The 12292-nt window shown below is 43.5% G+C and overlaps 1 protein-coding gene across 4 annotated transcripts in view; it reads right to left on the reverse strand.

Moving 5' to 3' along the window:
* Positions 1-12292, reverse strand: part of LOC120927445 (synaptotagmin-like protein 5) — a 270163-nt gene that overhangs the window by 59743 nt on the left and 198128 nt on the right. For 3 of the 4 annotated variants that reach the window (XM_040338125.1, XM_040338127.1, XM_040338124.1), the window contains one exon: positions 7643-7708. The exons of the other annotated variant lie outside the window; for it this stretch is intronic. In XM_040338125.1, coding sequence (XP_040194059.1) covers positions 7643-7708 — 66 coding nt within the window. The remainder of the gene's footprint in view (positions 1-7642; positions 7709-12292) is intronic. 4 annotated transcript variants of the gene reach the window in all.

A 12292-nucleotide genomic window follows, 5' to 3' on the forward strand; every position in this document is an offset into this window, starting at 1 on the left:
ACAATCCTGCTGTCCAAAGGTGTTTGCTTTACTATTTCATTCAGAATGCAGACACCCTAAGGCCCCTTAAACACCAGTAGACCGATCGGATCCACCTGCAGATGTGTGCACTGATACCTGCCGGCATTCGATTTAGACCGCTATAAAACAGACAGATGGTGATATGTTCGCTATCCCTCCAGCATATCGGATGACAATCAGATGGAAACAGATATGAAGTCCATTTCCATCCAACCGCCCCATAAAGGAGAGCGGGTTGTGTCTGTCAGCTCTAAATAGCGGAGCGGACATGGACCTGTCATCCATCAGCTCAGCGGGGATCAGTGGGCAGATCCCCCGCTGAGCAGGTGGATCCACTTGGACGGATCCACACTGTCTGAAAGGGGCCTAAGGCAGAAAATGTGTTACAGGACAGATCACCAGGTGAAATAAAGGGATAAAACCCTAGAAAAAAAAAATGCAGCCACTACAGTAACGATTGGTAATATATTACATTTTTGTTTTGGGGTTTAATACTGCTTGATATTTCATCACCATCTATTTGGATTCATGGAACAGTAAGGCCTAGTACACACGAGAGGATCGATCCGCGGAAATCCTCTGGAGGATTTTGATCTCATGGTTGTACTAACCATGAGATCAAAATCCCCGCGGAATTCCCTCCGCGGTGACGTGTCGCGCCTTCGCCGCGATGATGACGCGGCGACGCTGTAATATAAGGACTTCCACGCATGCGAGGGATGGATTCGGACGGATTGATCCGGTGAGTCTGTACAGACCATCGGATCAATCCGCTGGACTGGATTCCAGCGGATCGATTTCTTAGCATGCTAAGAAATTTTGATCCGCTGGAAATCCATCGGGCCAAAAAATATCCGCGGATAAATATCCGCTGGGTTGTACACGCCAGGGGATCTATCCGCTGAAACCCGTCCGCGGATAAATTTCAGCGGATCGATCCTCTCGTGTGTACGGGGCCTAAGAGAGGCAAGTTTTAAAATGTCATTAAGTTAATGTGGATATGCGGAGATGAGTTTTATTGTATTTTATACTGTGTTTGGTAAACTTTCCCTTAAAGATCTTTGAGGCCGTCCCCTTTAAGCACTGCAGGTTTTAATCATTGCATATTTTATTTGTTGTTATTTTTACTTCTGCTTTTGTACACGGTTTTTGTTCAGTGTTGTGCTTTTCTTTTCCCACACATTGATACCTGGGTATCTGTTATGTAAAATAGAATGACTTGTGATTGCTCATACTTCAGGTAATATCATTCATGGTATTGCTGTTGTATTGTTTGTTTTCATAAATATTCCCACCCCTGATGAAGTGCTGTATGTAAAAAACAGGTTAGCATCTTTGCCTGCTGTTCTTTGTTCCTTGTCTTTCAATAAAGTTTGAATAAAAGGCACGCTATGAGATTCTACAAGGTAGGTACACGTCTTGCTCAGTAATCTCATGCCTGTGTGAAGCAATGCTTTTTAATAGTGTGAATTTTACCATTCTGTTTGGATTTTTGGACTGACGTACTGCAGTTGCTTCTCCCTGCTCCAGCAGTGCTCCGGGGTTTGTATGTTATCAGCATTCACTTGCACTTGGTTGTGATGACTGTGGATTGCTATATGTTATGTATTGATGCATCTAGAAGGTTTATCTCTTTACAGGGAGCCAAGCTGATTTGAAATACAGCTGCACATACTCTGATCCAAGGAAGAATAAACAGAAGGGAAAACAGTATTTGGCTTCATGGGCTATTACTACTTGTCTATGCTGTATTATTTTTGTAGGTAACTACAACAAATTAATTACAATAAATGGCCATTAAATGCAAAAATATTAGGATTTTTGACTTATCATTAGTGCTAAGCCAAACATAACTGGCTTTGGTTTGGGAAAGGTTCAGTGAATATTAATAAAGTTTCGGTGCCAAATCCGAACCCCATTAACCTCCCTGGCGGTATGATTCTTTCAGATTTTAAGTGCTGAAAGCGGTACCATTATTTTGCATAGAAATTTGGCGTTTTATATTGTAGGCCTGCAATTCTTAGGAATAACTCACTCAAATCTGTCCAAACAAGAGTCTAGTAGACATCCCGGGTATAATACAATTTGAAACACAAAATCATAAATTATAATATAATAAATTAATATAAATAATTATAACAAATAATAATAATAATAAAAATGATAACCTTCAGTGTTTGATGACGAATTTCCCCACAAATCACTATCACTCAATTCTGCAAGTGATTCTAATTTATGATCGCTGTTTTTTAGCTGGTCTAAAATCACTTTTGACATAAAGGGACACTTTTTGGTTGCTATGGACAATCTCCAGTTTCCAGGCAGAAAGAACAGTTTTTATTTTATAAAAGTGCATGAAAGGACACTGGGCAGACCACTAGGGACAAAGGGTGTGTGTATTTTTTTCATACAGTACTGTAATCTATATAAGATTACAGTATACTGTATGTATTGTGTTTATTTACTTTTTTGAATTTGGCGCCGATCTCCGCCCCCGTGCATCGTAATGTCGCAGGGAACGGCACTGTGAATCGAGCGAGGAGACACTGCTCGATCACACAGCGGGGTAGACATCGCAGGATCCAGGGGACAATGTAAGTAAACCCTGCCTGTTGACACTGCGAGGCGATCCAGAGAGGTTACCGCTTTTGGTTCTGAAATTCCACCCCGAGCCAGACTCAGGAATACCGCTGAGGGGGTTACAGCCAATGGAAACTGATGGTCAAAATTAGTAATGGCTATTTTCTAGGATAATGGGCAAGTATTTGCCTCTGGGGATCATCAATGCTGTATCCTAAGGCAGCACTTTGCAGGGGGGCAGCACGGAAAGAGTTCCCGCTGGCTTGTGCTACACTGTTAGTGTAGCGCCTGTCTTATGGGGCGGACTGGGCTGAGAGGCAAATTAGTCTAGCGCCCCCGCACTGCTCCTGGTAGATGGGCGGCCGGCATTCCGCAACTGTGGGGGGGGGGGGGGTTGCTGCTTCTAATTTTGACTGTCCTATCATTCTGGACCACAAACCTTCCTCACTGTGCTATGTTTTCTGCTGCACCAGTGCCATGGTTTTATCTTCTTAGTCCTCTCCTCAAAATTATCAGAAATTTGTGCTTAAAGTGGAATTATAGGCAACACTTTTTTTTCATTTTGGATAGAGTAAGGGAGGGTTATAGCCCCTGTCAGTTTATTTTTTTACCATCCCTGTCCCATTGCAGAGTTTACCCTTCACTTCCTGCCCCATAGCCAAACAGGAAGTGAGAGGAAATCTATGCAAATTAAGGGAATCCATTGCCCCCCAGAACTAGTGTCCCCACTCGAAAATGTCAGGGCGGGTCTTAAACAGAAATGGGTGTGGCCTTGACAGGAAGGGGTGGGTCATATTTAAATTAGGGGGTGCACGAGTTTAGTCAGGCCTACAACAGCACAAAACCTAAATACACTACTGGGGATCATTTACAATAGCAAAAGGACATTTTTAAAAACTCCAAATGGGCGGGAAACAGCGATTTTTAATAAAGCTTACAGTGAAACATTAAAAATGCTAAATTCCTTTTAAAAACATGCCTGGGGTGGCTGCAGCTCCTCTCAACTGATCTTAAAATACCTTTTCCTGAAATACATTGCGAGACACAGGATGAGTATTCAGGTACAATGGGTTATGCCGCTACCTTCAGGAGATAAAATGCTGGCAAAATAAAGCTGTAAGGACAGCCTGCTATAACCCCTCACACTCCCAGCATGCCTCAATTTTGCTAGCAAGCAATAGTTAGAGTAAATGATGAGAACAGAAAAAATGCATTAATGTAAAAAAATCCCATTTTCTTAATCATACATTTTGGGACAAAGAATGAGTATTTGGGTATAATGACACATCTAAAATCAGTCCAACTGAGAAGTGAGCAATACAGGAAAGTAGGGTTGTCCCGATACCACTTTTTTAGGACCGAGTACAAGTACCGATACTTTTTTTCAAGTAGTCGCCGATACCGAATACCGATACTTTTTTTTAATGTCATGTGACCGTTTTCAAACCACAATACAGACCAAAGATATTTTTTTTAAAATTATGAAGAACTGGTACATCATGGTGTGGGGCTGTTTTTTAGCATACGGTACTGGAAAACTACATATCATTGAAGGAGTGATCACTGTCAGTGCAGCTCATCGGTGCCAGTGCCCAAAAGTGCAGCTAGCCAGTGCCACCTATCAGTGCAGATCAGTGCCCATTAGTGCATCAGTGCAGGGAGGCAACTTATTAGTGCATCTCATCAGTGCCATTCAATCAATGCCAGTGCCACCTATCAGTGCCATCCAATGGTGCCATCCAATTTGTGTTCGATGTCACAAAAAAAAAAAAAAAAAAGTATTCTATTTTGGTATCGGGAGTATTTGCGCGAGTACGAGTACTAGCGCAAATACTCGGTATCGGTCCCGATACCGATACTGGTATCGGTATCTGGACAACCCTACAGGAAAGTCTAAAATGCCAATGTTTTTTTTTATTTTTTACAGAGGTTGCTCAAAAAAGCCTTTTGATAAATACATAATGCTGAAAAGCAACCAAAAAGCACTAACTGATCTAGTGGAATGTGAAACTTGCATTTATTTGCAAATGTGTGCAAACACAACCTTCTGTTTCTAACACAAACTGTTAGAGGGTATATGTGGTTGTTGCAGGCTGGCTGGTAAGTGTGCTGGGAAATCTTCTGTTTGTTTGTGATATGTATTGCTCTTCGATGTGCACCTTGCGGAAAAGGCCAGTTATAGGTGGAGGTAGTTGCCACTGTTTTGTACAGTTGGTTGCATTGGGTGCAAGGAAGCACCAGATACCTTCGCTGAAATTGTACTTTTGCTTGGCTTATGCTTGTTCATCCCTGTGCCTTTAAGGAGAGGTGGACTCCCTCCAGACATACCTGTCCTTAATCCATTATACAGTGGTACCTTGGATTACCAGCATCATTTGTTCTAGAAGAATGCTTGTAATCCAAAGCACTCATATATCAAAGCGAGTCTCCCCATAGGATATAATGACAACTCAGATAATCCATTCCAGTGGCACTGCTACTGTATGCAGTACTGCATGTAACCAGAGGTGGGGGGGGGGGGGCGCCGGAGACATTCGGAAACAAGCGGAGAGCACTCAAAGCCACTTGGATGCACTTGGAGAGGCTCGGAGACACTCGGGAACGAAGTCACCAGCACCCCCGTCCCTCTGGTTAAATGTGGTACTGCGCACCCCAGAAGCTTAAATCCTGCTCGTTTTGCGAGACAACGCTTGCAAACTGATTCAGGATTTAAAAAAATAATAGCTTGTATTGCGAAACGCTTGTAAACAGCGTTACTTGCAATCCGAGATATTACTGTATGTGCTCCTACTATGGAGGCTCTGAAAATTTAGAGTTAGGACCACATGACATACACAGAGGTTCCTTGGCTTGGGCATTGCGGCTTATGCATATATTTGCAAATGTGTGCAAACAAAAATCCTGTCAGGAAAACCGCCAAGAGAGCTTTTGGCCGGGAAAACCGGACGTGTGTATGCTTCCTCGCAGTTTTCCCGACAGGAAAACAGCCGGGAATCCCAGTGGGAAAATAGAGAACCTGCTCTCTATTTTCCCGTCGAGATTCCTGGAGTTTTTTTCCCGCCAGATTTACTAATACTTTCCTATGGGAAACACTGTGAGGCAGTGCCGATGGAGCATAGACACAGCAGGGATTCCCAGCCAAAGCTCTCATGGCAGTTTTCCTCCTGGGTTCTCGGCTTTCCCGGCTGATTTTTTACCACCGGGAAAACGGAGCACGTGCAATCTTCTGTTAGTTTGTAATGTATTGCCCTTCGATGTGCAGCTTGCTGAAAAGGCCAGTTATAGGTTGGGGTGGTTGACACATTTTTGTACAAATGAGGAAACTTGCCCTTGAGGACATAAGCTTGAATGATAAGCTGTTGAATCCAGAATCAACCTAATGATTGTGGAACGAGAAACAGGCTGTCCCTTAGGGGGACCTTCAGAAAGGACACTAGCAAAACATTGATTTATTCTGAGAGTGGGAGGGATTATACTGAGTTGTCCTTTTTTTTTTTTGCCAGTGTACTGAAGTCAATAGCATAACCCAATGTACCCGAGTACTCATTCTGTCTCCCTTAATGCATGATTAGCAAATCTTCTGTTTACTGCCTATGAAGTTTTTCCAGTTCAAGCTAGGGCTCTGTATGCTAAAATTCTTTAATATTGTTATGTCTGAGCAGAAGCTATTTATTTCTGTCTCTCTCGGTCAGAAATTGCAGATAACTGCATTATGTCTATTACATTCCGTACATCACAATCCAATCATTTCTTACAAGTCTAAAATGAAATAACTACCCTTTCACTGCCTGCCAGCTGCTGTATTCTAAATACCGTATTTTCCGGCATATAAGACGACTTTTTGGATGCAAAAAAATGCATCCAAAGTCGGGGGTCGTCTTATACGCCGGGTACGGTCTCCGTGCAGCTGCGATCGTTCATGATTTCAAAGCCGCGCCGTCTTCTCAGACTGTCCTGTGATAGGCGGAACACAAATCTTCCCAGCAGCGCCTCTGTTCTGTGTTCCGCCTATCACGGATGCCTTCTCATCCTCGGACGAGATGAGAAGGCATCCGTGATTGGCGGAACACAGAACAGAGGCGCTACTGGGAAAATTTGTGTTCCGCCAATCACAGGACATGCTGAGAAGACGGCGCGGCTTTGAAATCATGGACGCTCGCAGCAGACGGAGACTGTCACCGGCCTGCAAAACGTGAGTGATGGCACAGTGGGGGGGGGGGGGAAGTGGGGGCAAGTGATGGCACTGTGGGGGCAAGTGATGGCACTGTGTGGGCAAGTGATAGCACTGTGTGGGCAAGTAATGTGATGGCACTGTGGGGGCATGTAATGTGATGGCACTGTGGGGGCATGTAATGTGATGGCACAGTGGGGGCATGTAATGTGATGGCACTGTGGGGGCATGTAATGTGATGGCACTGTGGGGGCAAGTAATGGCACAGTGGGGGCATGTAATGGCACAGTGGGGGCATGTAATGGCACAGTGGGGGCATGTAATGACACAGTGGGGGCATGTAATAGCACAGTGGGGGCATGTAATGGCAAAGTGGGGGCATGTAATGGCAAAGTGGGGGCATGTAATGGCACAGTGGGGGCATGTAATGTAATGGCACAGTGGGGGCATGTAGTGGCACAGTGAGGCATGTATTGGCATAGTGAGGCTTGAAAAAAAGCCTGTTTCTGTCAGCGGTTGTTTCTGTCAGCGGTTGTTCTGGCTAACCCTCAGCTTCCAGAAAGATTAGTAGGAAGGGGGTAGTCTTATACGGCGAGTATATCCCAAAACCAAATTTTTTCCTGGAAAATTAGGGGGTCGTCTTATACGCCGGAAAATACGGTAAGTCACAGGGGTTTACCCTTGAGCTGTCAGCATCCTGGTTGCCTTTTAGTACACTTCTTACAAAAATACACCAACCTTTGATTTAATGTATTACTACTAGGGCAAATGTCTAATAAAGTCATCGTCTACTGTATGTTACATTTGGGATCAAGGAGGAGGGAAAGGAAAAAAGTAGGCATAGAAAAGGTTCATTAAGAAAAGACTCACAGTATCTGCATCAGCATCAGGGACACTTAAGTGGGTCCACTTCCTGTCAGAGACAGCTTGAGCATTCTATCCAGAAGAGAAAATGAGTAGAAAGTAGCAATAGTAAAAGAACAGTAGATAAAGCTAGAAATAGAAGCACATCAACAAAAACACAGTTTGAAGAAGTGTTATTTAAAGCAGGACCTTACCCTTGAACATACATTTTCTAGGTTTTTTATTGCAAAAGAGACTTACTACTATATCAAACCTGAAAATTAGAATGTGCTGCGCTAATAAGTGAATAAGAACCCTGTTAACCAAGGTATAATATGATTCAATGAACTGATAAAGTAATAATAGAAGGCAATGGCCTAAATATAAATAAATATGTAAGTGGGAATCAGAATAAATGACAAAACAGTGTATCTCTAACACATCACAGATAAACGGTGCAATCCAAAATTACAATGAAAGCAAAAATAACTGCAGCAGAAATGATTCTGATATAAGAGAGTCCATGTAGACAATCTCCAGTTGTAATAGTGATCAATCTTCCAACTCAATGGGAGATGGAATGAGGAGAGGTATAAAATCCTGATAATATGGAGGAAGATGTATGCAGATACTGAATCCTACGTATAAAAGATGGGTACTCTTACCGTGTAACGTGTACCCATAGACCTTATCAAGCTTGGGTCAAAGGAGCGAGGGTAAGGCCTCGTACACACGACAGAGTTTCTCGGCAGAATTCACCGAGAAACTCGGTCAAAACCCGGATTCTGCCGAGAATCCCTGTCGTCTGTACAGTTTTGGCTCGATGGAGCCGCCGAGGAACTCGACGAGAAAATAGAGAACATGCTCTCTATTTTCTCGTTGTCCGCGTTGTTCTATGGGAGAAGGCGGCCCGCCGAGCTCCTCGGCGGCTTCATCCCAAAACTCGACGAGGAACTCGACGTGCCAAGCACGTCGAGTTCCTCTGTCGTGTGTACGGGGCCTAAGAGTGATGATGGCACAAACTATTCAGATGGCCATCTCTGGTATTATCCAATCATTTCTCCCGTCTATTCACGGATGCACTACTACTCCAACCATAGTCGACCACACTATCAGACTCCCAGCAGCTCAGAGCGCAAAAGCGCAAAAAAGGAAGCAGTGTTATCCCTCCACGGATTAACAGCATACATGGAACAGAACAAAAAGAGGCAAAAGATTTGCGTAGTTTGGAATCTCTAAAAGTACTCTGTCCTCTCTTCCATCCTCTGTATGGCCAGTGTGCTCCATCCAGGGGTCAAGTCCTGGGGAAAAAAAAGTGTGGGAACTCCCACCCAAGATCCACTCCCCCACCAAAAAAAAAAAAATGATACGCTCATATGCATAATTACTAAACCGCATGTTTTTTTTTTTAGATCCACTGTACCTTAGTAATCCTTTGTTACCGGACGCTTCCTGAATATGGATTCATCGGGTAGTGTGTGGGTATTCCGTCACTTCCTCGATGCCGCAATGTCTCCTGAGAGCAAGTTCTTTCTAAATCCCACGATAACTTGCGTCAGACCTCCGCAATGTCTCCTGGAAACAATGACAAAAGCTCCCAGGAGACAATGCGGCATCGAGGAAGTGACAGAATACCCGCACACTACCCAATGAATCCATATACAGGAAGCGGCCAGTAACATAAAGGATTACTAAGGTTCGCCTGCCCCTGACTATGACTCGAGCTGGGCATTGCCGCTTAGTGAAGGATCGGCTCGGGCAGCTCGGCTGCTCTTGACTGCTCTAGTCCTGCAAGGGGAACTGAGTTCCTGCTGTGGAAAAAGTGTAGGAACTCCGTTCCCACGCTTTCCCACGGGACTTGAGCCCTGGCTCCACCTATCCACATTTTCACGTATCCTCTGCGATTTGGCACCTGTTCCTGTTCTGAGGAAAAAGGTTGCTTGTTCCACTGTGTCCTTGCAAGGATGGAAGAGAGGACAGAGTACTTTTAGACTACTGAGATTCCAAACTACGCAAATCTTTTGCCTCTTTTTGTTCTGTTCCATGTATGCTGTTAATCCCTGGAGGGATAACGCTACTTCCTGACCAATCGGGTCTCAGGACCCACTTCCTTATGGGCCGGAAGAAGAATCAGGAAGACAATAGCGAATATTAATTCTCTATTGTCAAACAACTGGGTGGGCTCAGGGTGCAGTGCTCTGCTCCCCGAGCCCACACTTTTTTTAAGTCAATTAGAGCTTCAAGCTCTAATCATGTGGTTAAAAAACAAACATTAAAACCATGCGTCCGGCAACCTGCATGTCGATTAGGGGCCAGGCGCATGGATTAGAGGGGTGGCGCCCCTTGTGGACAGGCCGCCACTGTCAGGGAATATGCTTGTCTGTGTTTCACATTGTATTGGCTAGTATGACTATAAATGCAAAATGAAGCAAGTGATATTGTGCAATAAAAAAATGTATTTGTCTTTAATTATCCATTTTTGCCACAAATCTAAAGTTTATCCTTAATGTGTAATCTATGTGGCACAGTTCTACTTCCAGATTTTGTATTTATCATAATACTTAAGATGTTTTTTAGGAATGGAAGGAACTTCATATCCCTCTTGTACTTTTTAGCACATGCTTCAGACCTTTAAATATAAATATAATTTAGCGCAATTTACTTCACAAATACACAAATCTAAACCCAACCTTTGAGGTTGCATTTTTATTGCAGCAAGACTTAATAAGAATATTGATATCATCTTGGCGCCGGTAACACACAAAACTTTTTCTAATTGCTTCAGACCTTGACTGCAGTTTTATGCAGTTCGTTGTTAACAGATTTCTATATCCAGTCATCTATTGTGATGAAGCATCAGACATAATCTGAGATAATAAAGCAGCAACACTTCCTAAATTACTACTTATAGCTGGATTCAGAAAGCCGGCCTTAACTTTGCGGCGTCTTAGTGTATCGTGTTTACACTACGCCGCCGTAAGTTAGCGAGGCAAGTACATGATTCACAAAGTACTTGCATGCTAAGTTACGGCGGCGTAGCGTAAATCGGGCCGTCGTAAGCGCGCCTAATTCAAATTCGGCCGAGGGGGCTTGTGTTATGTGTATGGGGGGTGACCTGACGTGATTGACGTATTTTACGAATGGTGCATGCGCCGTCTGTGTACATATCCCAGTGTGCATTGCGGCAAAGTACGCCGCACGGTCCTATTGGTTCCGACGTGGACGTAAATTACGTCCAGCCCTATTCACGGACGACTTACGCAAACAACGTAAAATTTTCACATTTCGACGCAGGAACGACGGCCATACTTAACATTACTATTCCAGCTATTTGATGGAATAACTTTAGGCCTGAAAATGCCTTACGCAAACGGCGTATCTTTACTGCGTCGGGCAAGCGTACGTTCATGAATCGGCGTAACTACTCATTTACATATTCTAGGCCGACCGGAAGCGCCACCTAGCGGTCAGCCTAAAAATTACACTTTAGGATACAACGGTGTAAGACACTTACGCCGCTCGTATCTGAGCCTAATTTAAGCGTATCTGGTTTCCAGAATACGCTTAAATTTGCGTCGGCGCAGATTCCGAGTTAGGTCGGCGTATCTACTGACTCTTTCTGAATCACCCCCTTAGTCTATGTCAAAAAGTATTTTTAAAAATAATTCATCTGTATTGCCATAAAAAGACTGAAGACTATAAACTTATTCTGAAAAAAAGGCGTACTTTGAAAATGGCCGCAAAGAGCGCCTTTGGTTTGGATTTCCAGCCTCCTCTGGGGTTAACATCCTTATTTAAGAAACTCAAATGGTCCACTGTTATTATTGCACCCACAATAGTAAGAGTATTTATCTGTCCATTTTGCTTTATTTTGTACCAGTGCTTAAAGTGGAACTTCACTCTTTCAATCAACATTGACTGTCAGCATTAGTAAATACTGTAGATAGGAAATGTTATCATATTTACTTGTTTTAAACTTTTTTTTTTACATTTCTTCCATTACTTCCTGGTTTCCAGTCCTAGGCAAAGGAGGTCATACATCCCAGGAGTGTTCAAGAGGGGAGGAGGAATTTTCTCAACTAAGCACACTCTCCTGCCTGCATGCCTGGGATAAGGGCAGATGGTTTCTAGGAAGTAAATGCTACACAAAGCATATGCCCTTATTCAAGATTGTTGTGGCTTGAAAGACTAGAGGGTGTTTTTCTTAGCAAAATAAAGCATGGAGACATGGATGGACGAGTGCGTTTAATGTTGAAAAATGAATTAATTCGCGTTTTTGGTTTTGGTGTTCAAATGCAGTGTAGTTCCCCTTTAATGCAGTTTAAAGGCAAAACTTTTCCTTTCATTTTGGATAGACTAAGGGAGGGTTATAATCTGGTCAGCGGTGGCCCATCCATTAGGGGCTCACGGGCACCGCCCCCCCATTCATGCGCCCAGTCCCCTAATCTACATGCAGGGCGCCAAACGCATGTATTCCGATGGGGGGGGGGGGTTGAAGCACTTGAGAGAGACAAAAACTCTAATGCCGTGTACACACGATTGTTTTTTCCAATAAAAAAAGTCCGATCATGTGTGGGCCCCATCTGACTTTTTTCCATCGGTGTAAAAAAATAGAACATGTTTTAATTTCTTCCTAAAGAAAAAAATACGATGGGAAATTCCAATCGTCTGTGTGGA

The sequence above is a fragment of the Rana temporaria genome, chromosome 2 (assembly GCF_905171775.1).
Source record: "Rana temporaria chromosome 2, aRanTem1.1, whole genome shotgun sequence".
Classification (NCBI taxonomy): Eukaryota; Metazoa; Chordata; class Amphibia; order Anura; family Ranidae; genus Rana; species Rana temporaria.